The following is a 24,886-nucleotide window of genomic DNA, read 5'->3' on the forward strand; positions in this document are numbered from 1 at the left end:
TGATGTTGATTTCTGAATATGCAGAAAATAAAGAAGTGCAAGAATTATTGCATGCAACTGAACAAGTTGGAAAGCATACTTTGCAATGTGGTTTTGATTCTTTAGAGGCCTCCTACAGGGCTGCAGTTACTGGATCTGTGATTAGGAGGCATGCCTGTTTAGAGGAACAAAATTTGCCTGATCTCATGTTAAAGCTAAATTGCTAGATGCACCTTTACAGCATGATTCTCTGTTTGGTATTAAGGCAGAAGAGGTTTTAAAGAAAATGGAAGACAAAGCTAAGTCTATGCAAACTGTTAAAGATTTCTTGCAAGTAAAGCCACCTAGATTCAGTAGACACTGGCCTACAAAAAATTGGTCCTTTCCTTTGTCAGACAGAGCTCAAAGGGGCAAATCCAGATGCCCTAAGGGTTCCAGGTACCAGGCTCAAGACTCATACAGGTCAAAGCAATAGGGTGCATCCACCTCCAAATCTGGAGGAAATAAAGCGCAAACCTACAGAAAGCAATCCCAAAGACTTCCCTATGCCTACACCAAGCACTTATTTTTTGGCAGCACCCATAGGCGGAAAAATAGCACTTTTGCTCAAAATTGGCAGTTAATAACGCAGGACAAGTGGGTACTCAACATCGTATCACAGGGATACAGATTCCATTTCCACACTTTGCCAATGACAAATGTTTGGTCAGATCTGCCAAAAAATCAATGGGCAGAGGCACAGAAACAGGTTACGTCCCTCATGGATATGGGGGCCATTCAGACAGTACCAGAACAGGAAAAAGGACAAGGTTTTTACTTAAGACTGTTCTTGGTACCCAGAAAGGACAAGGCCTGGTGGCCAATACTGGATTTATCGATTTTGAACACATACCTGGACATTCCAAAACTCAAAATGCTCACTTTGCAATAGCTTCTGCCCATGCTGGACAAGAATGCTTGGTTGGTGACTTTAGACCTAAAAGAGGCATACCTGCATGTCCCAATAAGACAGTCGTGCAGAAGATACCTCAGATTCAAGGCTGGCTTAATGCATTACCAATTCTCTGCACTGCCGTTTATCTTATCTACTGTACCCAGGGTCTTTACAAAGTGCCTGGCACCAGTAATTGCATTTTGCAGACAAATAAGTATTCAAATATATCCTTACTTGGACGACTGTCTCATTCAAGCAGAGAACAAGGACAGTCTTCTACGACACCTGGCATTTGTGAAAAGGCTTCTAACATGCTTAGGGTACACAATAAACGAAAAGAAATCACAACTGGTACCCTCTCAAAAGATAACATTCCTGGGTGCAGGCTTGAATACAACTGCCCAGGTGGCTTACCTCTCGCCAGACAAACAAAGGCAACTGACTACTTACCTCAAACTGATGGCAACAAAAACCCAGTCTTCTGCAAGACAAATTCTGCAGGCTCTGGGCTTCATGGCATCCTACATCCTACTAATTCCTTATGCAAGACTGCATATGAGGAAACTACAATGGTACCTAAAAGGTTTATGGAGTCAACATTCACACAGTCTGGAAACAATGATTCCTGTCATTCCCTGCCTGCAACAGGAGTTTCTATGGTGGGCAAAGGCCTGTCACCAAAACATGGGATGGCCCTTCACTCTACCCCTTGCCAGCCAAACCTTAACAACAGACGCATCAGATTATGCCTGGGGGGCCCACATGGCAGGAAGATGCATTCAGGGCATATGGACACCAAATCAAATGCATCTACATATCAACCAGAAAGAGATGCTAGCTGTTCAAAATGCCGTAACAGCCTTCAAGGACTTACTTCATCCAGGGCATCTACTGATAAAGACTGACAACACCACAGTCATGTGGTATATAAACAAGCAAGGGGGCACACACTCATACCCCCTTTGCAGATTAGCCATGGCACTGTGAGGCACAGCTTTGACCTACGAAATAAATCTTCAAGCTCAATTCCTGCCAAGAAAACAAAACACTCTGGCAGACGATTTAAGCAGAAACCTTATGGATCCTCACGAGTGGAAACTAAATCCACAAATCTTCAGCATGATAGCAAAGAAATGGGGGAGCCCAGACATAGACTTATTTGCCTCTCCTCAAAATTATCAACTGAAAAGATTTTTCACAAGGACTTATCACAGACAAGCATGGAAAGTGGACGGCCTATCCTTCAGTTGGAGAAACCTATCAGTTTACGCCTTTCCTCCTCTGCCTCTTCTACCCAAGGTCCACCTAAAAGTCAGACAAGAAAAGCCAAAGATGATATTAATTGCCCCGGACTGGCCCCGCCAATACTTGTACCCAATCCTAAGGAACTTGTCTCAATACCCAGCTTGGACCTTGCCTCAAAAACCACAACTACTATCCCAGCAAAACAATCAGATCATGCACAATCAACTACAGACTCTGAACCTGGCGGCATGGTTAATCCTGTAATCATACAGGCAACACCTCTCAGTAAAGCTGCGATGGATGTCATTTTGGAAGCCAGAAGGCCTAGTACTAGAAAAATCATAGGCTGACAAATGGAAGAGATTCTGTGCTTGGACTCAAGCACGAGGTACTGATACAGCAGAACCGCATATTCCACAAATATTACAATACTTAACTGAGATGCTTGACAAAGGCCTATCTTTCAAAATCCATGCCTCTGCCATTTCGGCTCATTACAATACAGAGCCACCAATCTTTTCTCATCCTTTACTAAAGCAGTATCTTAGAGGAGCCAAAAATTTAAGGCCTCCTAGAAGATCACCATTACCTGCATGGGACCTCATTTATATGTTGGAAAAGCTCACCCTGCCTCCATTTGAACCAGCTGCTACCGCTGACATAAAGTTCTTATTATGGAAGACAGCTCTGCTACTAGCAATTACTTCAGCAAGAAGAGTCTCAGAGCTACAGGCCCTCATGGCTGTGGAGCCTTTTATCATATTTTACCCAGAGAGGGTGTCTCTGAGGACAAATCCTACCTTTATGCCTAAGGTCGTTTCCAGTGTGGCTCTTAGCCAAACAATTCATCTGCCAACTTTTTATCCAAATCCGCAGAACAAAGGGGAGAGAATTCTGCATTCCTTGGATGTACACAGACAATTAAGATTCTACTTGAGCAAGACTAAAGCTGTAAGAAAAACTGAGCAATTACTAGTGTCATATGCTGCAGGATCAGAAGGAAAAGCTATTTCAAAGCAGACCGTTTCAAAGTGGATAAGCCATTGCATCCTTTTCTGCTACTTACACCATGGCAAACCTGTGCCCAAGGGTATTAGGTCTCACTCCACCAGGGCTGCAGCTACTTCAGCAGCCTTTCTCAGAGGAGTACCAACCAAGGACATTCTAGAGGCTGCTACTTGGAGTTCTGTTCACACCTTTACAAAGCATTACAAAGCATTACCATATGCCTCTCTACTCTAAGTCCAGGGCAGGCTTTGCCACTGCAGTGCTGCAGGGCCTTATAGCCTCACCTAATGCTGTTTAGCTCCAGCCTCCCAACCATAGCTTTGGGATTCTACCCAAATGTAATGACTGCAACAGTGAAACATGAAGAATATAGTACAGTTGTGTACACTTACCATAAATGTAGATGTTCGAGTGTATTCATTGTTGCAGTCCAGGTTACCCTCCCGCCATTCCCCTATCATTCTACAGCTTATCTTTCCTTCTCTATGTCATGGAAGAGGAGACGCAACCGAAGCAGGACCCAAGACTTTGGAATTCAGGCCGACTGAGGGCAACCTGCCAGCAGATTACCCAAATGTAATGACTGCAAGAGTGAATACACTCGAACATCTACATTTATGGTAAGTGTACACAACTGTACTTTTCTGCTTCTCCTCCTGAGAATTACTCTTTTGGAGAGACTTTGCATACTTTAAGGGAGCATTTTCATTGGGAGAGTCAGGACTTCTCAGAATCCAAAAAGAGGCTAAGGGATTTTCTTCTCCTTCCTCAGCATAGGCCTTTGGCAATACCTCCTGTATTAGACATTGTTGATTGTTTTCTCGGAATCAAGCATGGCTCCTAATTCCCTGCCTCCGGCTCCTAGTAAGCCAGACCGATATTACAGGGTCCCTGACTCACATAAATTTCTTTTCAAAAATCCTGCTGCTGACCCTGAAACTATTTCTCAGGGTCCCTAAGGTGTTAAGGCTTCTACAGCCAAAAATCCTACCCCTTCAGATAGAGACTCCAGGGCGCTGAATAGATGGGGAACGAAGGTTTATACGTCTGCAACCTTGGAAATCAGGGCTTTAAACTGCCAGTTTCATATGCTTAAATGTCAGCAACATGTTATGGGCTTACTGAAACAGAAAATTATGTTGCTTTCTGATTGTGTGGAAAATAGAGTTACAGGATTTATTGCATTCAGCAGTACAGGTTGGAAAGCATACTTTGCAGTGTGGTTTTGATTCCTTGGAGACCTCCTGCAGGACCGCCGTAACTGGATATGTGATAAGAAGGCATGCTTGGCTCAAGGAGCAAAATCTGCCTGATCATGTTAAAGCTAAATTGTTGGATGCTCCTTTACAGCAGGACAGTCTGTTTGGTAATAACGCAGAAGAGGTTTTAGAAAAGATGGAAGACAAAGCTAAATCTATGCAAACTGTAAAAGATTTCTTGCAAGTGCAGCCACCCAGGTTCAGTAGACACTGGCCTACTAAGAATTGGTCCTTTCCTGTGTCCAAACCCAGATGCTCCAAAGGCTCCAGGTTTCAATCACAAGGATCTTACAGGTCAAAACAATGGGGTGCCTTCACCTCCAAATCAGGAGGTACCAAAGCACAACCCTACAGTAAACAGTCTCAATGACTTTCCTCTGCCATCTCCAAGCACTTATCTTTTGGCAGCCCCTTTGGGGGGGAAACTAGCACTTCATGCTCAAAATTGGCATTTAATTACCCAGGACAAGTGGGTATTAAATACAGTATCCCAGGGGTACAGATTTCATTTCCACACGTTGCCAATTCCAAATGGATGGCCAGATCTGCCACCAAATCAGTGGGCAGAGGCCCAGAAACAAGTCATGTCCCTTATGGATATGGGGGCTATTCAACCAGTGCCAGAAAAAGAAAAAGGACAAGGATTTTATTCAAGACTTTCCCTGATACCCAGAAAAGACAAATCATGGTGTCCGATTCTGGACTTATCCATTCTAAATACGTTCCTGGACATTCCAAAATTCAAAATGCTGACTTTACAACAGCTACTGTCTATGCTAGGCAAGAATGTCTGGTTGGTAACTTTAGACTACAACTGCCCAGATGGCTTACCTCACGCCAGACAAACAAATTCAATTGAAAACATACTTCAAATAAGTGGCAACAACCAGCTATCTGCAAGACAAATTCTGCAGGCTTTGGGGTTCATGGCATCCTGCATTCTACTAATTCCATATGCGAGACTGCATATGAGGAAACTTCAATGACACCTAAAAAGCTTATGGAGTCAACATTGTCACAGCCTAGAAACAATGATTCCTGTCATTCCCTGCCTGCAACAGAAGTTCCTTTGGTGGGCAGAGGCATGTTACCAAAACAAGGGACTGTCATTCATTCTACCCCCTGCCACCCAAACCCTAACTACAGACGCATCAGACTATGCTTGGGGGGCCCATCTGGCAGGGAGATGCATTCAGGGCAAATGGAGCCCAAACCAAATGCATCTGCATATCAACCAGAAAGAAATGCTAACTGTACAGAATGCTCTGACAACCTTCAAGGACTTCCTTCATCCAGGACAACTACTGATAAAGACGGACAACATCACAGGTATGTGGTACATAAACAAGCAGGGGGTACCCACTCCTCTGCCCCCTTTGCAGACTAGCCATGGCCTTGTGGAACACAGTTTTGACTTACAAAATACATCTTCAAGCTCAGTTCCTGCCAGGAAGGCAAAATACTCTGGCAGACGACCTAAGCAGAAATCTTATGGACCTGCACAAATGGAAACTGGATCCACAAATCTTCAGCATGTTAACATAAAAATGGGGGAGCCCAGACATAGATCTAGTTGCCTCTCCCCAAAACTATCAGTTGGACAAATTCTGCACAAGAACTCATCACAAAAAAGCATGGAAAGTGGATACTCTATCCTTCAGCTGGAAAAAAATATCAGTCTATGCCTTTCCACCACTGCCTCTACTCTCCAAGGTCTTACTTATAGTCAGACAGGAAAAACAAAAATGATTCTAATTGCTCCAGACCGGCCTCGCCAACACTGGTACCCGCTTCTCAGGAATACGTCACACCTTCCCCCATGATACTTGCCTCAAACACCTCACCTATTGTCTCAGCAGAACTATCAAATTCTGCACACTCAGCTCCAAACTCTGAATCTTGCAGCATGGCTAATCAACTAAGTTCACCAATCACATCTCTCAGTAAACCTGTGATGGATGTCATTTTGGAGGCCAGAAGGCCTAGTACTAGAAAATGTTATGCTGATAAATGGAAGAGATTCTGTGCTTGGAACCAAGCACAAGGAAAAGGCACAGCAAATCCCAATACTCCTCAGATTTTGCAATACTGAACAGAGATGCTTCACAAGGGCCTATCTTTTCCTTCAATAAAAATCCATGCCTCTGCCATTTCGGCTCATTACAACACAGAGCATCCCCTCTTTTCTCATCCCCTGCTAAAACAGTACCTCAGAGGGGCCAAAAATTTAAGGCCTCCCAGGAGAGCGCCAACTCCTGCATGGGACCTCAATTTTGTGCTGGAAAAACTCACCCTACCTCCTTTTGAACCAGCAGCTACTGCGGATATAAAATTTCTTTCTTGGAAGACTGCCTTTCTTTTGGCAGTCACTTCAGCTAGAAGGGTTTCAGAACTACAGGCTCTCATTGTCAGTGGAGCCTTTCATTATCTTTTACCCGGACTGGGTGGCCCTCAGGACAAATCCTTCTTTTATGCCTAAGGTGGTATCCAGTGTGGCTCTTAACCAGACCATTTACCTGCCAACTTTTTTCCCAAATCCACAGAGCAAGGGGGAGCGGATTCTGCATTCATTGGATGTACACAGACAACTAAGATTCTACTTAAACATGACAAAAACCTCTAAAAAAGTCTGAGCAACTACTGGTGGCATTTGCTGCAGGATCAGAGGGGAAGGCTATATCAAAGCAGACTATTTCTAAATGGATAAGCCATTGTATTCATTTCTGCTACCTGCACCATGGTAAACCTTTGCCCAAGGGGATCAGATCCCATTCCACCAGGGCTGCTTCTACTTCAGCAGCTTTTCTCAGAGGGGTTCCTACCACAGACATTCTAGAAGCTGCTACTTGGAGCTCAGCTCATACGTTCACAAAGCATTACCATTTACCTCTCTTTTCTAAATCCAGGCAGGCTTTGCCACTGCAGTCCTGCAGGGCCTTATAGCTTCTCCTAATGCTGTTTAATTCCATCCTCCCATCCATAGCTTTGGGATTCTACCCAAATGTAATGACTGCAACAGTGAACCACGAAGAACATAGTACAGTTGTGTACACTTACCATAAATGTAGATGTTCAAGTGTATTCACTGTTGCAGTCCAGGTTACCCACCTGCCAGCCCCCTTTCTATACCTCTTCTTTCCTTCACTATGCTCAAAAGCCTTTGTGGTGTATTTGCTTTTAGTTGAAGGTAAATTTTGTGTGTTCTAAAGTGCATGTATATATTTATTGTTTTTTTATATATATATATATTTGCTCCCCATTTGGGGGGCTCCTGACATCTGGGGCAAGAAAAACTGATTAAAATGGCGTTGGCTGCATGTTTTATACCCCTGACGACCTCACATCATGGAAGAGGAGACAGCAACTGACGCAGGACCCAAGACTTTGTTATTCAGGCCGACTGAGGGCAACCTGCCAGCAGATTCCCCAAATGTAATGACTGCAACAGTGAATACACTCTAACATCTATATTTATGGTAAGTGTACACAACTGTACTATCTCCTATATGGTAAGTGAAACGGTTTTGTTTACCGAAATGAAGTGTCTACATTTTTTTTTTACATTTAATTTGAGACTGTTGTCGTTGCACCAGTTGTTAACATGGTCTAAGCCATGTTGGAGCATTTGTAAGTCAGTTGAAGATCGAATAACAACACGTGATTTACAGTCATCTGCAAAGTTAGTTAACCATAGGCCCGAAGTGCTGGCTTGAAAGTCTGAGAAATATGTACCAAATAGGAGAGAGCCCAAAACTGAGCCCTGTGTTACACTACTGGTAACTTTTTTACTTTCAGAAGTGGCATCTGCTACTCTAACCACATAGGTTCTTTTAGATAACCAGTTGTGGCTATCCATCGCATAACATGAGGGTCTGTGTTCAGATTTACAAGTCTGTCAATAATGCCTGCATGGCAAACAGTGTCAAAGGTTGTGGCCAAATCTAGCTATGCTGAATGCACTGCATAACCACTGTGCAATCTTTGGTTACTTTTTCAAAGAAATTGATGAGTGTAAAGAGGCAAGACCTTCCTTTGATGAAGCCAAATTGATTATTAGACTAGTGGGTGCAAAGTTACCAGGGTCCATGGTTGGGCTACCCTTGTGTAATGGCATTACAGTGGAATGTAACCAGTGGAGAGGCTTAGATTAAAGAGGTTAAGTGGAGGTTCAGAAGGGCTATTTTTGGCATGGATAGTCAGGCAACCTGGCATGTTGTCAGGCCCCATGAATGAAGTATTCTTAATTTTTGCAAGGGTTGAGAGAACTTGTCCCATAGTATTTAAAGGAGATGGCTAGGATTGTGGAACCTGTAGGTTAGCTGTAACTGCGATTGGAGTAAAATTTGCACTAAATTTGTTAGCTAGGATATTAGCGATTTCCTTTGAGTCAGACTATAGTATTATTATGAACCAGCTCCAAACTCTGTTGGGTGTTAGCAGTGTTCTTCATTAAAGGGATTCCCTGCCAAAGGTAGCCAAATGTCCAGCAAGTACACCAAAATCTTAGGATTTTAAGGACATTGTATGTCGCACGTATAGTCCCTGCTCACGGCATAAGGCATAACGGTGACATGTGGGTGTACATACCTCAGAACTTCTTTGCCGCCAGTTTGAATGCCATCTTCAGTTGTCGGTCTGAATGCTTCTTCATTTGTGCTGGTTGGGATCTGGTTGTCCACTATTGGGTGACTCCTCAGGCTGTTTATATTCCTTCAGAACAAAACATTGTGGCAGACTGTCTGAGCAGATCTGCAACACAGGCTCACAAATGGATGGTTCACATCGATGTGCTACTGGACATTGTCCACCAGTGGGGCACTCCTTGGGTAGATCTTTTTGCTTCCCCTCTGAGCAGACAACTTCCTCTTTATTGTATCAGAGCCCCAAGTCCTCTAGCATAGAAGGTGGACGCCCTTTTTCTTTGAAGGGAAATTTTTTCTCCTCCTTCCCTCCCCATCCTCTCATACAGAGGATCCTGCTCAAGATGAAGCAAAATCTTGCTGGTGACTCCTTTTTGGCCTAGTGCATCACTGGTCCCCTCTATTTCTGTACCTAGCCAAGGGCAATCACCTCAAGTTACCTCACAGGGTGGACCTACTCGCACAAGACAAGGTCTAGATCAATATGTGTGTATATATCTTTAAGAAGCTATCCCAGGGCTTGCACAAGAGTATAAATACTGAGCACGTGCAAGCCTGACTGCCATTTTGTAGTAAGCTGTTGAGATGTAAGCATGTATATATGTAAGGTCTGTCACAGTTTGTTTGTATTTTATGATGCTGCTACCCATCCTGATGTGTTTCTGTGTATTAAAGCATCTAAACGAAATACCCCGCCTGCTTGTCATCTATGTTAGAGAGAGACGCGCGATACAAGGGGTCTCTCATCCATCCTCACTTGTCCACTCTTCAACTGATACTGTGGGTGATAAGGTTTTGATCCATTTTAGACACCTTTTTTCTGGGACGGGCTTCAGGTTTTGCAGGAAGCCAGGGACCCACTACCAGGAAATCCTGTGTATCCAGATAAAAGAGATTTTCTCTCTGATTCCTTGCTCATAACCAGGATCCACTTTCTGTGAAGATGTTCGGTTGTTTCTTGTTTGTGTGAATTACTCCATGCTGGGTTGGCATATTCTTCAGTTAAAGCTCACCTTTCAGTTTCTGCTTGTCTGACTTTGTCTCCTCTGACCTCTAGGTTTGAGGTCAAACAATTTCTTAAAGGTGTAAAGGCGTCCTTCATATTAGACCCCCCCCCCCCAAGGAAACATTTTCTTTCTTCCAGGGACCTTAATTTTATTATTGAAAAATTGACTCTGGCTCTTTTGAGCCTGCGGCTTCAGCTTCTTTGCAGCATTGTACATGGAGAACTGTTCTTCTTTTGTACTTCAACCAAGAGAGTGTCTGAGCTTCAGGCCCTTATGACTGTTCCTCCTTTTTTGTTTTTTCATAGGGACAGGGTGTCTGTTCTTCTTTTGGCCCTTACGTCAACCAAGAGAGTGTCTGAGCTTCAGGCCCTTATGACTGTTCCTCCTTATTTGGTTTTTCATAGGGACATGGTGTCTGTTCGTACTAATCCTTCTTTTATGACCAAGGTGGTTAATGAATTGTCTTTTAATCATTCTGTTAAATTGCCCACATTTTTTCCTTTTTCACATCCTGCTAGTGAGAAGCTCAGATATTATTTAGCTAAGACTAAAGCAATTTTGCAAGTCTGAGCAGCTTTTTATTTCTTTTAATTCTAGATCTCTAGGTTTGGCTGTTCCTAAGTAAATAATTTCTTCATGGATCTCTAAGGCCATTTCCTTTTGTTACCACTTTAATGGGAAAAGTCTTTCTGCCTTTATAAAGGCTCATTCTACCAGGGCTGTGGCTTCCTCTGGTTATTTTTCAAAGGATTGGATGTCAGTTCCATCCTTAAGGCTGCTACTTGAACTTCTGTCCATACCTTTACTAATCATTACAAATTGGATGTAGTTTCCAGAGCAAGAGCTGGGTTTGCCAGAGCTGTCCTGCATGAGTTTCCTGAGGGCTCTCTTGGGATTTCCTCCTCCCAAGTTTCCTCTTGAGCTTTTGTACATTCCCTTTAGTGAGGAATATACTAAAACAGTGATGTGGAAGGACATGGTACAGTTGTGTAAAATCTTACCATAACAGTAGATGTCCTTCTCTTCACTGTTGCAGTATTCACTCCCTCCCTTCTCCCTCTTTTCATTACACTTCATTCTTTTTTCCTTTTGGATGCACACGTTCCTCCTTTTGGACTATTGTTTCTCCTAGGGCTTTTTATTTCTAAGGTATGTATGCCCATATTTCACCTTTATGCCCTACAGCGTCCTCAAAATCCTAAGGCTTTGTTATACTGTCCAAGCATTGTGGTACCCTTGGCAGGGGTTCCCTTTAATGAAGAACACTGCAACAGTGAAGAGAAGTGCATTTACTGTTATGGTAAGATTTTACACACTGTACTTAACTTCCTGACATAAGTACACACTGTAACTTAACTTCCTGACATAAGACCCGTGGTGGTGGTGCTGCGGTAGCGTTGTCGCCTCACAGTAAGACGCTGTCCAGTTCGATTCTCAGCTAGAGCATTTTCTGCGTGGAGACATGCGTGAATGGGGCGTACCTTCGTTGGAGGTTGTGCATCAGGGCTGGTAACTCGGCACGTAAAAATCAACTACCAGTCATTAGCGGACCGGAGTTCCGCTGTGGTGACCCCTAACCGGGAAAAGCCGAAAGAAACAACAATAACATAACTTCCTGACATAGTTAAAGAAAGAGTTGTAGTTATTTCTAGTTTTAGTGGCTAGTTTAAGTTAATAGTCAGCTTTCAGATTCCTAATGCTTTCCTTAAGCTCTTTGTTAGTTTTCTTAAGTGTGCTGTTAAGGTAGGTAGAATGAGACTTTTTATAAGCACGAAGCAGTTTCTTTCTCTTATATACTTTATTTATATGGGTATACCACCACATGGGGTTGTTTTTAAACTTCTCATTATACTTATTGTGGCTAGGGACTGCCTTATCAATACAACTATTTTAAGTGAGATTAGAAGTCAGAGGCAGCAAAGGTAGCATCTTTAGAAACAGAATTTTTCAGAGGAGGATTACAACAGAATTTATTAAAGTCATCAAGTAACTGAAGAAGGTCTACGTTTGAGAAGTCCCTAAACACAGATGTTTACAGGGGAAGTGCCATCAGTTTTACAGAGCAGACCCTGGTTCCAGCCATAGTACATCACAAAGACCAACGCTTAGAGGTAAGCCTATTTTTTTAAAGTGGTGGTCTTGACCCTTTGCCTCAAATGGGCTCTCTTGCAGTGGATGCATTAGTTTTCCCTCACTAGTTTTCTGCTTTGGCAGATGATAAGGGGTCTAGAGATGGCACAAATTTGACTGCCACCATGTAACATGTATTTTGAGGTACTGGAACTGCACAGCCCCACTTGATTGGCTGGAGCCAGAGGCTGATTGGCTTGTTCCTGATGGATGGTCTGTAGTGACCCATCCTTAAATCGGGGATTCTTGAGTTCAGATACTCCCCTCCCAAAGACTGTCATGGTCCTAATGGTGTCTTTTTGTCTAGGTTAAGGGAAAGGCTTATGCCAGGGCTTACAGCTCAGTGCAGCATCCTTTGGGAATATGAACTTGTGTCAGTACTGGGCCTGGAACAGGCTTCTCTTGTCAGTGCTCTCCTTTGCTAAGTACATTCCCAGGCCTTGGATCAGTGTTGCTCCTCTTCCAATGCATGCCTACACCACATATAACCCGAAGTGAACTCATGCTTGAACTTAATCCTAGTGCTAAGGGATGGGCGATTCCTTCCCATTCAGACTCCTGAGATGACTCTGATGACCTTGAAGGTACTGTTTCTGAGATAGATAAGAAAATTAAGTGCTGCTCAGCCTGCAGCTTCTCCTAAGTGACTTTACCTTTGGAGATACTTTGAGACTTATATGTTCCGCTGTAGACGTGCCTCTAGCCCCCCCCCCTTTAGAAGTGCTTCAGTAAAATAATTAAAGGGGCCATTATTGTTCTCTGGAAGATCTTCACACTGTGTTCCTGTGGTACCCAAGTTGATGGACTCCTTTTAAATGCTGTGGCTGAATGCAGCATTTTCCTCACCAGGAATTCTCCGGGCAGCTCCTATGTGATTTTTTGGTCTACCCAATTTTACTAGAAATCACAAAAGTTTGCCATCTTGCTTCCAGACAGAGTTAGATACTCTGGACAGGAGTTGCAAGCTAAACCACCCCATTCATCTCCCTTTTGTTTAGTTTGTTTTTCTGGAGCAGAAACTTTTTCTGAAAGCTGTTCAGATCAGAGATATCCCCAGATTTTACTTGCAGTTGTTGCATGGGTTTTGGTTGTTTGAACAGTTGCTGTTCCATCTGAGGATGGAAGGACTACCAGTATCCAAACCAACTTTTTCCAACTAGATTGCCAACTGCATTACCTTTTGTCCTCTGGCATCAAACCTCTTTTTGGAAAATGCAGTTAAAGGTCTTTCATCAGTGTGTGATAACTTTCACTGCTTGTTTCAACAGTGTCTTCACTGAAGACATCTGTGCCACAGCCACTTGTTTTTCAGTTGTACACCAAGCATTATTGTCTCAACCACAGCTCTTGGAGCCAGACTGCCTTTGATATCGAAGTACTTCAGAAGTCAACCTTCTGAACTTTGATCCTTAGGCTGTCATCCTTTCCCTTCTACCTTGTTGAATTTTCTGCAAGGAATTCAGCGTTTTTGTGCAGCCTATCTTCAAGGCTCCCTAAATTTGAATAGAACACATATTTTATTTTTTCTCCATCAGTTGATCTACAAAGCGGACTCTCTTTGATGTGCTTGTAATACCCTTCTGCTATGATCTTGAACTTGGACAGACTCCCATTCAGCTCAGCTGTTGGAATTCTCCAAAGCAAGGCACGTATACATAAGTATGTTATTTTTTAAGTGTAGGTTTGAAATATTTTTTTGTTCCTTGATTTGCAGGAACTGTGCTTATAGTGGATAGGTGCAAACTGAAGGGCTCAGAGGCTTGTTATAGTTTAAGTAATCAACTTGTCATGCCACATTGTGCACTGGCAAGCAGAAGCATGCACCCCACAATTGGGGCTTACAAGAAAAAAAAATTGAATCATAACTGGTGGAAAAGATAAACCCATTTGTAGATCCTATCTTACATATTTTGCCACATTAATTAATATATCTTTTTTTCAAAGGTGGTTTACAAACTGATAAGCCTTCGAGATCCCTTAACCTCAGTATGAGACACTCTATACAAGCCTAAAGCAGTTTGTGATTCCTTGTCTACGGAGGCAGCTTATGAGACTTAAAAACAAGCTATGAAAGAGGAGAAGATGAGAAGGAAGTTTCCAAGTATTCTAGTTAATGCATAAAGCCTTCTTGATGATCAGCTGCTAAGTCAAGAACTTGTTTATTTTTTTATGTTTTGCTCCTACCTTATTTTTGTGGTTTAAAAGGATCTTTTTGTGTGATGCATGTTATCTTATTTAAAATGTTCTAGTTGTGTTTTCTGATCATTGAAAAACAAAGAAAAAGACAGGAATCATATAGTGCCAGTCCAGTTTTCCGTGTTTTATCAGATTTTGCGGTAAGGCTGGAGAGCAAGATATTCGTGGTTGCTGATATGAAAATTGAGACAGTGGTCATTTTACAACTATGTTACCTTTCATTGTAGGTGAACAAATGACAGCTGGGGTTTACACTGATAAGCATTTGTGATCAGCAGGGTGAAAAAATAGGACAGAGGATGAAAAGGATTCAGAATTTATTATCACTCCCGAAATTGAATCTTACTGTCCACTATGAAAAGGGTGTTATGGAAGACTTCAGGTTGATCTTGGGGAGTAGATTCTTGAGATGCTGAGGTAATTTTTTTTCTATTTTTTCCCTTTTTACGGCTGTGGCCACATCTGAAGTGGGATGTCAGTTTCTGATGATCATGCAGGGGCTGGGAAACTGAGCTGCTCTGTAATGTGCTATACAGAGCTAGCAGAAAGATGAAATGAATGGAATGACTATGGTGATTGGGAGGTTTAGAAAGCTGGACCAGTATATATATACTTGCTAAATGCACTTAGAAAGTTGGATTGCTAAAAACTGTTTTGCCCACCAAGTCTGCTGTATGCTAGAAGAGAAAGTGGGGGGTTTGTTTGGGTGTATCAAATTATTAAGGGGTAGATCGAAAACGTAGACTTAAGGAGGAAGGACAGTGACAGCAAAGAATAAGGGCATGTTGGTGGCATCTGGAAGGGGGAATGATTTAAGACAGGCTGTAGGCACTACTACTTAATGGAAAGGGTGTAAAGCTCTGTATTACTTGAAACAGTTGTACAGTTGTTAAGATGGTCCAGATGTACCTGATGCTAAACAAAGAAAGGATGAGGCTGTGTTAGGGGTAGAGGCAACTGTGCTGTGAGTGTCAGCAAAAAGTGGGTACATTTATATTATGATTTCATTCCTAGCAGCTTTGTATTGTAGATGCATAGTTCATTCCTTCATCAGCAGCTTCATATTTTTAAGTGCATAACTCAGTTCAGCAGCACTGTAAAAAACAATTACAAAAATCACACAGTTTTGACTTGTCGTTAAATATTGACCTTGAGCTAGCATAGTTCAAACCTTCCTTGGAAATAGTGTATACATACTACATTAAACCCAAACGAGTATGGAACAACAATATGGGCTACTTATAAGAAAACAGGTGTAAGTAAATTGGAAAGATTACAGTGGAAATGTACCAAGGCCATTCATGGATGTCAAAATTTGAGTTACTGTGAAAGACTAAAATATCCAAACTTGTACAGTGTCTCATATATACATTTACCAGGAGACCTTGTTGAGGTATTCGGGGCATTTATAGACCACTACCTCTGGGAATGTTTGAAGTTATCAAAAAGTAATAGAGAATCATTAACTTATGTAGAAGATTACATAGCAATGAGAGGTGTACAAACTGGTTTACTGAAAATATTAAAGCAAGCACTTGGATATTTTAGAACATCCTGAACACTTATTATGGAAATAATTGTTTTAATATATTGGCAGGCTAGAAGGGCATATTTGCCTGTGACTGAAATATTTGTGCACATGCACTTTCTGATGTAGTCTCTTTTAATTATTTTTACAGTAACTGTTGGAAAGCAAAGCTTCCAGTCACTGTCTGCTTCAGAGCTACTAAAAATGCAAAAGCAGCAAATGCTTGATGTAAGGAAGAAGAGAGCCGAAGCCACAGAGAAAAGGTAAGTCAGCAGCATTTATTGGTAAAAATTATCTTTAATCAGAACTAGCAAGTTTATCCTGACCATATATATATATATATATATATATATATATATATATATATATATATATATATATATATATATATACATACGTGTGTGTGTGTGTGTGACAAATATGGGAGCAATTCCAGAAGGCGGCTTGTGTGCTTCCCCCTGATGAACTGGTGAAGTATACAAATTGTGTTAGTCTGCAGGCTTATGTGTGGGCCTCCCTGCAAAATTGGATTTCAGAAGATATCTACTTTTTTGCTACTTAAGTCCACACAATGAGTATAAATTAGGGAGGTATGGCATTGTAATACTGCATGAGAAGGTACAGTCTTTCAGCATCCAGAATGTTGAAGAAAGTGACTGGCTATGCAAATTCAGGTTACCTTGCTTATTGATTTGATTGATTGACTGATTGCTCCTTTTTCTCCATTACCATCAAGCCTCCCTCCTGTACACCCAGCTGTCTTGTTTGTTCTCCCAGAGTCTTGTGCCTTACAGCCCATTTTCTCCTCTAGGAGTGATGGTTGAATTATGGAAACAGTGCTGTCAACCCCTGGGCTCAGGGGATCTTCATTGTAGGGATCACCACTATAGTTGTGTTCCTTACCCCACGGATTAACCAAAGGCAGAGCATCCAGATTTCAAACCAACTTCCAGAGCTTTCTTTAGATGTCCCTGCATGCATAGCTACGCTTAGACTTGCACATGACTGATGTACTGTATATGAAGGAGGAAAGGCTGAAACCATGTGTTCAGGTCTGTCCACTCTGAGAAGCATTCAGCTAGTCCCTGTCCTCTGGTTCTCCTCCATATGACTTCTAGAGCAGCAAACAACAAGTATTTACTTTGGGAACTTTTTCTTGATATTGATCTAAAGATAGGCTATGACTGTTATTACCTGGCTTGACCTAATTACAGGATTTGAATTGGCTATCTTTCCAGTATCCCTTATGTCCCCAGAAAAGTGCTCAAGTAAGTGTGATTGTGGAAGACAAATTCTACCTAGGAAATTCTAGCCTTGTTCACAAGGCCTTTTTTTACGTAGAAAACCTCAAATTCTCTTTCTGTGTACACTGTACAATTGCATTCATTAGGGCCAAGAGCTAAAAAGACATGTTTGGCTCAGAAAAAGCTAAACTTCTTAGCACAGGCTGTTTTGTGAGTGAACCTAACACTTGAGGCGTCTAGCAGAAGAAGACCAGGAGAGTGACATGCATCTGGAGTGCTTCTCCATGGGCCAGTGCTGAAAATAGCTCTGTCCTAGTCGGGCTTTCCTGGTCAACAAATGTTAAATAAATAAAATAAAATATTCAGAAGTTAAATGCACAAGAGTTTGCTGTATAGAACTTTGATCTGTAGTGACTCTGTCAGCCCTGCTGAGGCCTGTGTGGTGTGGTTCTAGTAAGGATTAGTTTCATTCTTTACTAGCCTAATGGGAGTCTCCTCCTCACTTGAACCCTTCAGAGGCATAGTCTGATTCTATCTTTTACCTCTGTTGCCACTCATCAGTTCTCTCAGAAGACTTTGTTGACAACTGTGCCTGGCACCAGTTCCCAGGTACCCATAAAGCCCTGTGCTCCTAGGAAAATTACAGTTCCTGCAAACTGTGTGAATGACAGGATAGCCAACGTATTCTTTTCGATCATAGTAGAATCATAGTAGATCATAGTAGAATACATTGGATAGCCAACGTATTCTTTTTGACCACACAGTCTTGGCAACTACTGCTACCTAGCTAAGTACTCAGCAGCCAAGTTTCATAGACTCAATCACTTTTCACAAGCTAACCCTACACCTAGAAAAACCAAGAACCTAATATTTAAACTCTTATAACTCATCTTATAACTCATCCTAAAAGTACAGTTCCACTCCCTTATAGATGGTGATATACACCCAAACCCTGGTCCAACCACAGTCACAGCTACACAGCCTAATACACCAACTCATACTACTACAAACAAACCTTCCAAGCAGGCCAGCTCTCTCCTGATAGCTCATCTTAACATTTGTAGCATCAATAATAAAGTTGCTCATCTGCATGCTCTTATAGATGTACACTCTTTTGACATATTGTGTCTGACTGAAACATGGCTTAATCCATCAGTACAAGACAGTACAGTTTTACCCCCTGGCTATAACATCCTGAGATGTGACCGTAATAATAAGAAAGGTGGAGGTGTAGCCATACTTTATAAGAATGGATTACAAGTTACCTTGCTAGACTCCAAACCTCCACTTTCCAACAATGCAGAAATTCTTCTAAGATACAGCTGAACAAAAGTAAAGCCATATATCTTATCTGTGTCTATCTTCCAGGCAATAACATCAACACATTAGAGGCCATCCTTAGCTGGCTCTCAAGCAACTACCCCCAAGAAACCATTATACTTGGAGATTTTAACATAAACTGGAATTCCTGCATATCTGAGCAACCTACTACTCGTATCGACCTATTTGGCTTTACTCAAACTATAACATCCCCTACCCGAACCAATGAACTTAACAACAAAGAAAGTACCCTTGACTGAATACTTACTAATACTCCTCAACAAAATTATAAAACAGGCACCCTCCCAGAGGACATAAGTGACCATTTGCTTACCTATCTCATCAGATCTGAAATAGAACTCCCAAACTCTTCCATCTGCAAAACAATTCATACTAACAAAAATTTTAACCCTGATCAGTTTCAAACTGAACTAAGAGCCTGTAACTGGACACCCCTTAAACACCTGCCATTAGATAATGCAGTTGAATACTTTAATTCAAAATTCCTTTCCATTTTAGATTGCCATGCCCCATTACGCAAAGTTAGAATCAGAACTAAACCTGCACCATGGCTCACCAAAACTACCAAACAAAAAATCTTGCAAAGAAATAAACTGTGGGCCATATGGCGCACAACAAAAAGCCCCTCAGATCACTTACAATTCAGACAGCTAAGAAACGAAACAAAAAAAGCCATATTAGCCGATAAAAGAAACTACTACCATCAGCTTCAACAAACTCACCAAAACGATCCTCAAAAATTCTGGCTAGGCATCAGTAACCTCCTACACCCAGGACGCTCAAGCACTCCTACTCCAAATGGCTCTGATCACAACAATCCCATCCAAATAGCTGACTCCTTTAACACATTTTTCACTGAAACAATACAATCCCTAGCTAAACAGCTCTCCACTAGCAACCCACGCTCTAACATAACCTCTACCAACAATCCTACTCCATTTCACTTTCAGCCAGTGCCCACATCCCTCATCTTTAACCTCATCCATAAACTGAAACCCACCACACTCTCTGCAGATCTACTACCTGCAGAATACCTCCAAAAAGCTGCTAAAGACATAGCCTACCCCATTTCCATCCTCATTAATAGAACCATCTCTGAAGGAACTATCCTCTTAATCTGGAAAGTCTCTCACATCATCCCCCTTCACAAAGGTGGTAACTCCAAGGAATTCGCCAATTACAGGCCCATAGCCATACTATCTCCTCTGGCTAAAATAATGGAGAAATGTATTCATCTACAACTGTTACCCTACCTACTTGAAAACAATCTATTAGCACCTTGTCAACATGGCTTTAGACCACATCATAGCACCACCTCCGCTCTCCTATCCTTTTCTAACCAAATTAATAGTAATCGTAATAATGATACCCCATCCTCAGCCCTTTTTATCGACCTGTCTAAAGCATTTGACATGGTAACCACCACCTTCTCCTAGACACACTCAAAAACTTATCATTGGATGCCCTTACCATACAGTGGTTCCAATCATACCTAAATAACAGACAGCAGGCTGTTCTTTGGGAAAACAATTTATCTTCCCACCTCCCAGTAGCATTAGGGGTCCCTCAAGGATCCATACTGGGTCCTTTACTCTTCTGCATCTTTACAAATGACCTCCATTCTGTAATTCCACAAGCTGACTGTATCCAATATGCAGATGACTCCACACTCATATGCTCTGCTACTACCCAATCAGAACTTCAGTTACTAACCCAAAAGACCTTTAGCACAGTTGAAAACTGGTTCCTACAAAGATGTCTTATCTTAAACCCTAACAAAACAAAAATGCTACTATTCAACCCCACTCGCAGAACCTCTCCACTTAACTTTACTATTACCTCAAATAAGGGAACTATAATATCCCCAGAAACAACCACCAAACTACTCGGAGTACTAATAGATAATCACTTGTCTTTTGAACCTCACATCATTAATAACACCATAAAAACAGTTAATAAGAAACTAGGTTCCCTCTATAGAATCAAACCCTTTCTAACTCCTCTAGCCAGGGCCACCATTGCTCGCACACACCTTATCTCTACCCTCCTCTATGCCTCCCCTATCTATACCAAAATATGCAAGAGTAGCCTGAATAAACTGTCATCCTCCTACAACAATATAGCCAGATTCGCAGCAGGATCCTCCTATAGAACTCATCATTGTATCAACTTGAATAAACTCGGATGGCTAGAACTGCCAAATCTAATACTTTTCAATCAACTAACAGTAGCCCATAAGATCCTGTATCTACCTCAGAATACACCCGTACTCACATCCCTAGTCATCCCCTATAACAATCTCAAAACCTTGCGCTCATCCAACAAACTACTTGTACAAATATCCAAATCCAACAATTCAGCTGGTGACACCCTGTTGTCTAATACAGTAGACAAGGCCTGGAACAACCTTCCAAATCAGCTAACCTCACTATCCTCTGTTAACTTATTTAAAAGCAAGCTCAAACACTACCTCATATCACACTGGCTATGCCCCTGTGATAACCCGGACATAACACCATACCCCCTTTAAGACTCCCATGATTCCCAGCCTCTTTTGAATGTTACCTTGTGTTAACTCTCTAATAGCAGTGCGCTTGACCTTACTGAGGATTCTTTCCTCATGTAAATATGTATATACTGTGGTATTTCCTAGCTTGTGTTTACTGTCTAATAGCAGTGCGCTTGACCTTTCTGAGGATTCTTTCCTCATGTAAATATGTATATACTGTGGTATTTCCTAGCAGGTTTATCACACCTCAACTCTTGTGAGACTAAACACGATTATTGTATCCCGCTATTTGCTTTTGTACACTCTATCCATTCAAACTAATGTTTATCTTCTGACTTCCTGTGTGACCAAAGTATATACAGCATCTTAGTTATAATTTCCATTATTATTTCAAACTACTATGATACCGAGCTCTTTTTTACATCGAGCTTTTGTTCCTACTGGATATAGAATATAAAATTCCTACTCATGTAAGATATCATAAAAGTTTTGTAATGTACCAATGTCTACTTGAAATACATGTCTTGTCCTATTTTGCTAGTGTTATTGTATTGTGGAGCTTTTCTCCCCGGGCCTCCACTGAAAATGGACATATATCCAGCTGGACTAGCCCGGTCAACAAATGTAAAATAAAATAAATAAATAAATAGGAAGTTACTAGGCTATTGGCCCTGAGGTCCTTACAAGCGTAGCCAACAATTTAGCACCCTATGCCACTGTCCAGCAGAGACATAGGTGGAATCCCAGGGGTGTATTTTCTGTTCATCCATTTATCCAGGTTGCACTTAAAAAGGTTTAATGAGGTACTCTGCTTTACATGGAGAGGGACTCTATTCCACAAAAGGGGGAGTCTCTGGGACACATATCTGTCCTGCTAACAAGTCCTATTGATGTCACAGACAAGGTTGAGGTCTTGCGTGCGGGTTACTTGAGTTGAGCTTAACTTGCGGATATGCAGCAGTCCCATCAGGGTGCGGTCTGAGATTGCTTTGCATGCCAGACAGTGGTCACCTCTGAGGAGTCTGTAGGAGACTGAGTAGAGGGGCAGGGCTTTTTGCCTATCTTGATGTTTGAGGCCCTGGATTCTCTGGGTGAGGAATCTCTGTGGTCTCTCCAGCTGCTGCATGTGCTTTGTGAGGTACATGCCGAAAGGCGCATTGTATTCAATAGTCTGTTTTATAAGGAAAGAATGCAGGGATGTTGTAACCATCTTGTCCTTGGATGAGGTACCCTTACTAATGAGGTGTTCAATGTAGAAAGCTTTCCATACAACCGAGGCAGTATGGTGGTCAAAAGTCAGTTTGCTATCAACCTGGGTTCCCAAGTCCCTCACAACTGATTGCATGCTTAGTGCCTTATTATCAGTGTGATAATTTGTGGGGACATCATTCTCCCCAAAAGGGTGATGATGCATTTTTTGGCATTCAGATTGAGGCCATGTTTCTGGCAGCAGTCATTTGTTTGGGTGAGACCCTCTTGGTGGATGTCCACATCAATAGGGGAATTGATGACAGCAGCCAGCTTGCAGTCATCTGCAAACTTGGTCAGCCATAGCCCACTATATTTGGCCTGCACCTCTGAGACGTGTATCCCAAACAGCAGAGGCCCCAAGACTGATCCCTGGGGTACACTGCTTGTTACAGGTCTACTGCTTGAGGTGACTTCCCTTAATTTGAATAGGTGGGTTCTATCAGTGAGACAGTTTGCTACCCATCTGGTAACATATGGACTGATGCCTAGTTGAGAGAGTTTATCTATTATACCCGAGTGGAGAATAGTATCGAAGGCCTTGGCCAGGTCAAGGCAGGCAATGTGCACCATCTTCCCCTCGTCTATGGCATTGGTGACTGTCTCAAAGAATTCGACTAAATATGACAGGCATAACCTCCCCTTGACAAAACCAAACTGTGTGGGATCAAGTGTCTGGAGGTTGCCAGTGCACTTGTTAATGAGGTCCATGATAATCAGCTCCATGGCCTTGCAGATCAGACTAGTTAAGTTGATGTGTTTATAATTTCCTGGATCGGTGGACACTCCACCTTTGTGAAAAGGGATGACAGTAGCTGTCATCCACTTGGCTGGGACGAAGCTGGTACTCAGGCTTTGGTTGAATGGGGTGCCTAATGGTGCTGCAAGTTCCTGCCTGAGTTTATGTAGGATGCAGCCTGGGATGTTATTGAGTCCCATGGAGGCTGTATTTTTTGCCTTTGAGAGGGTAGTGATGACTTGTTCCCTAGAGATAAGGCGAGGGGGGCAGGTACTGGGGATGTCCTGTTTTACGGATGGGGGGGGGAGGCAGAGGAGTGAAGTTTTCACTGAACCTGGCTGCCAGCAGGTTGGCTATATCTGCAGGGTTTGTGTATGTGGTGTCCTTGACCACCAGTTCTGAGCAGATCTGGGTGCTTCCCTTGAGATGTGAAGAAAGCCTTATGATTGTCTTTAGTAGATGTAGCCAGTTTGGACTCGAAGTTTGCTTTGGAGGATTTCACTAGTGCTCTTATTTGCTTGTTCAGGCTAAGGAGAGATTGCTTCCAGTTAGACACCTGCTCCTTCTTGGTCCTGGACAGCAAGTTTTTCTGTTTAATTATAGAGATTATTTATTGTAGATGTCCACCAGACAGATTTACTCTTCTTGAGGAGGAGGATTTTGTCCTGTCTGGTATTCCTGATTCCATGCAGCTATATAAATGCTCATATAGTACTTTGGTGTAAGTTTGGACATATGTGCCAGTTTCTTTGGGGGGGGGAGGGGGCTGTGAAGCTGTTCATACCTTCCCTCAGGAGGTTGTAATCAGCTTTGGAGAAATGTTTTTTGTTTGACCCTAGCTGGTATTAACCAACTCATGTTGGTTAATACCAAGTCCAAGATATTTTCACCTCTTGTGGGGGTGTCAGCCAGATGGTCCAAGGCATTTGCATTGATGAAATCAAGGAATCTCTGGGCATTTGTGTTTTTGCATGAGTATTTCTTCCAGTCTATGGTTAGGTAGTTAAAGTTGCACAGGATCAGGGTAAAGGGTTGAATCTTGATAGATTTGTGGAGGTCCAGATAGGTGGAGTGGGCATCTTGAGTCAGAGTTGGAGGCCTGTAGCTAGCTATGATTTGAATAGGGGTCTTGTCAGTTGTTTACTGCACCTGGAGTATTTCCTGTGCATCATACTGTCTGACTAGCCTAGAGGTGTTGTATGTCTTTTATGTATATTGCAACTTCACCTCCTTTTGTTTTGCTGCCCACGGCTTGGGGTCTGAAGGAGTGATGGGATGAGTAACCTGGTATGGCTGGGGTGCTCTCCGCAGCTTTGAACCAGGTTTCTGTGACTGCACAAATGTCAGCTTCTTCCAGAGTTAAGAATGCTTGCAATGAGTGCAGTTTCATGTTTAGACTCCTAGTGTTTAGCAGCATAACCTTTAATTTACGTTTTGATGAAATTTTCATGTTGGTAGTTTTGACCTCATGGCATCGCCTAAAAAAGGCACTATGGGGGAGGCAAGAGCCTTTGCCAGGAACCTGAAGTCCAAGGGAGACAGATGCAGGCCATCTCTGGCAAAGCATCGTGGCTTGTCAATCGGATCCCCTTTGAATGACACCAGAAACTGTCAGTTGTTAAAGTCAATCATTTTCTGTTTGTATTGAGGCATCATTCTGAGTGACAGTAGAATGCTACTTAAGGCTAGGGACATACCTGCCTGAGAAACACACTCAGCGAGCTCGATCATGTCTCTCTTCATGTAGTCCAGGGAGGTACGTCTCAAGTCATTTACTCCAACATGGATTATGACAGAGTCATAACAGTACCTGTTGAGACACGAGTGCATTGGTGATATGGCGGATTCTGGACCCGACAAACAACTAACTGTGACTTTC

The 24,886-nt window shown here is 42.3% G+C and overlaps 1 protein-coding gene across 1 annotated transcript in view; it reads left to right on the forward strand.

Moving 5' to 3' along the window:
- Positions 1-24,886, forward strand: part of MCM10 (minichromosome maintenance 10 replication initiation factor) — a 948,221-nt gene that overhangs the window by 620,823 nt on the left and 302,512 nt on the right. Inside the window, exon 14 of the mRNA XM_044087964.1 lies at positions 16,078-16,189. Within this exon, the coding sequence (XP_043943899.1) occupies positions 16,078-16,189 (112 nt within the window). The remainder of the gene's footprint in view (positions 1-16,077; positions 16,190-24,886) is intronic.

This window comes from Protopterus annectens, chromosome 11.part0 (genome assembly GCF_019279795.1).
Source record: "Protopterus annectens isolate FY-2018-M chromosome 11.part0, PAN1.0, whole genome shotgun sequence".
Taxonomy (NCBI): domain Eukaryota; kingdom Metazoa; phylum Chordata; order Ceratodontiformes; family Protopteridae; genus Protopterus; species Protopterus annectens.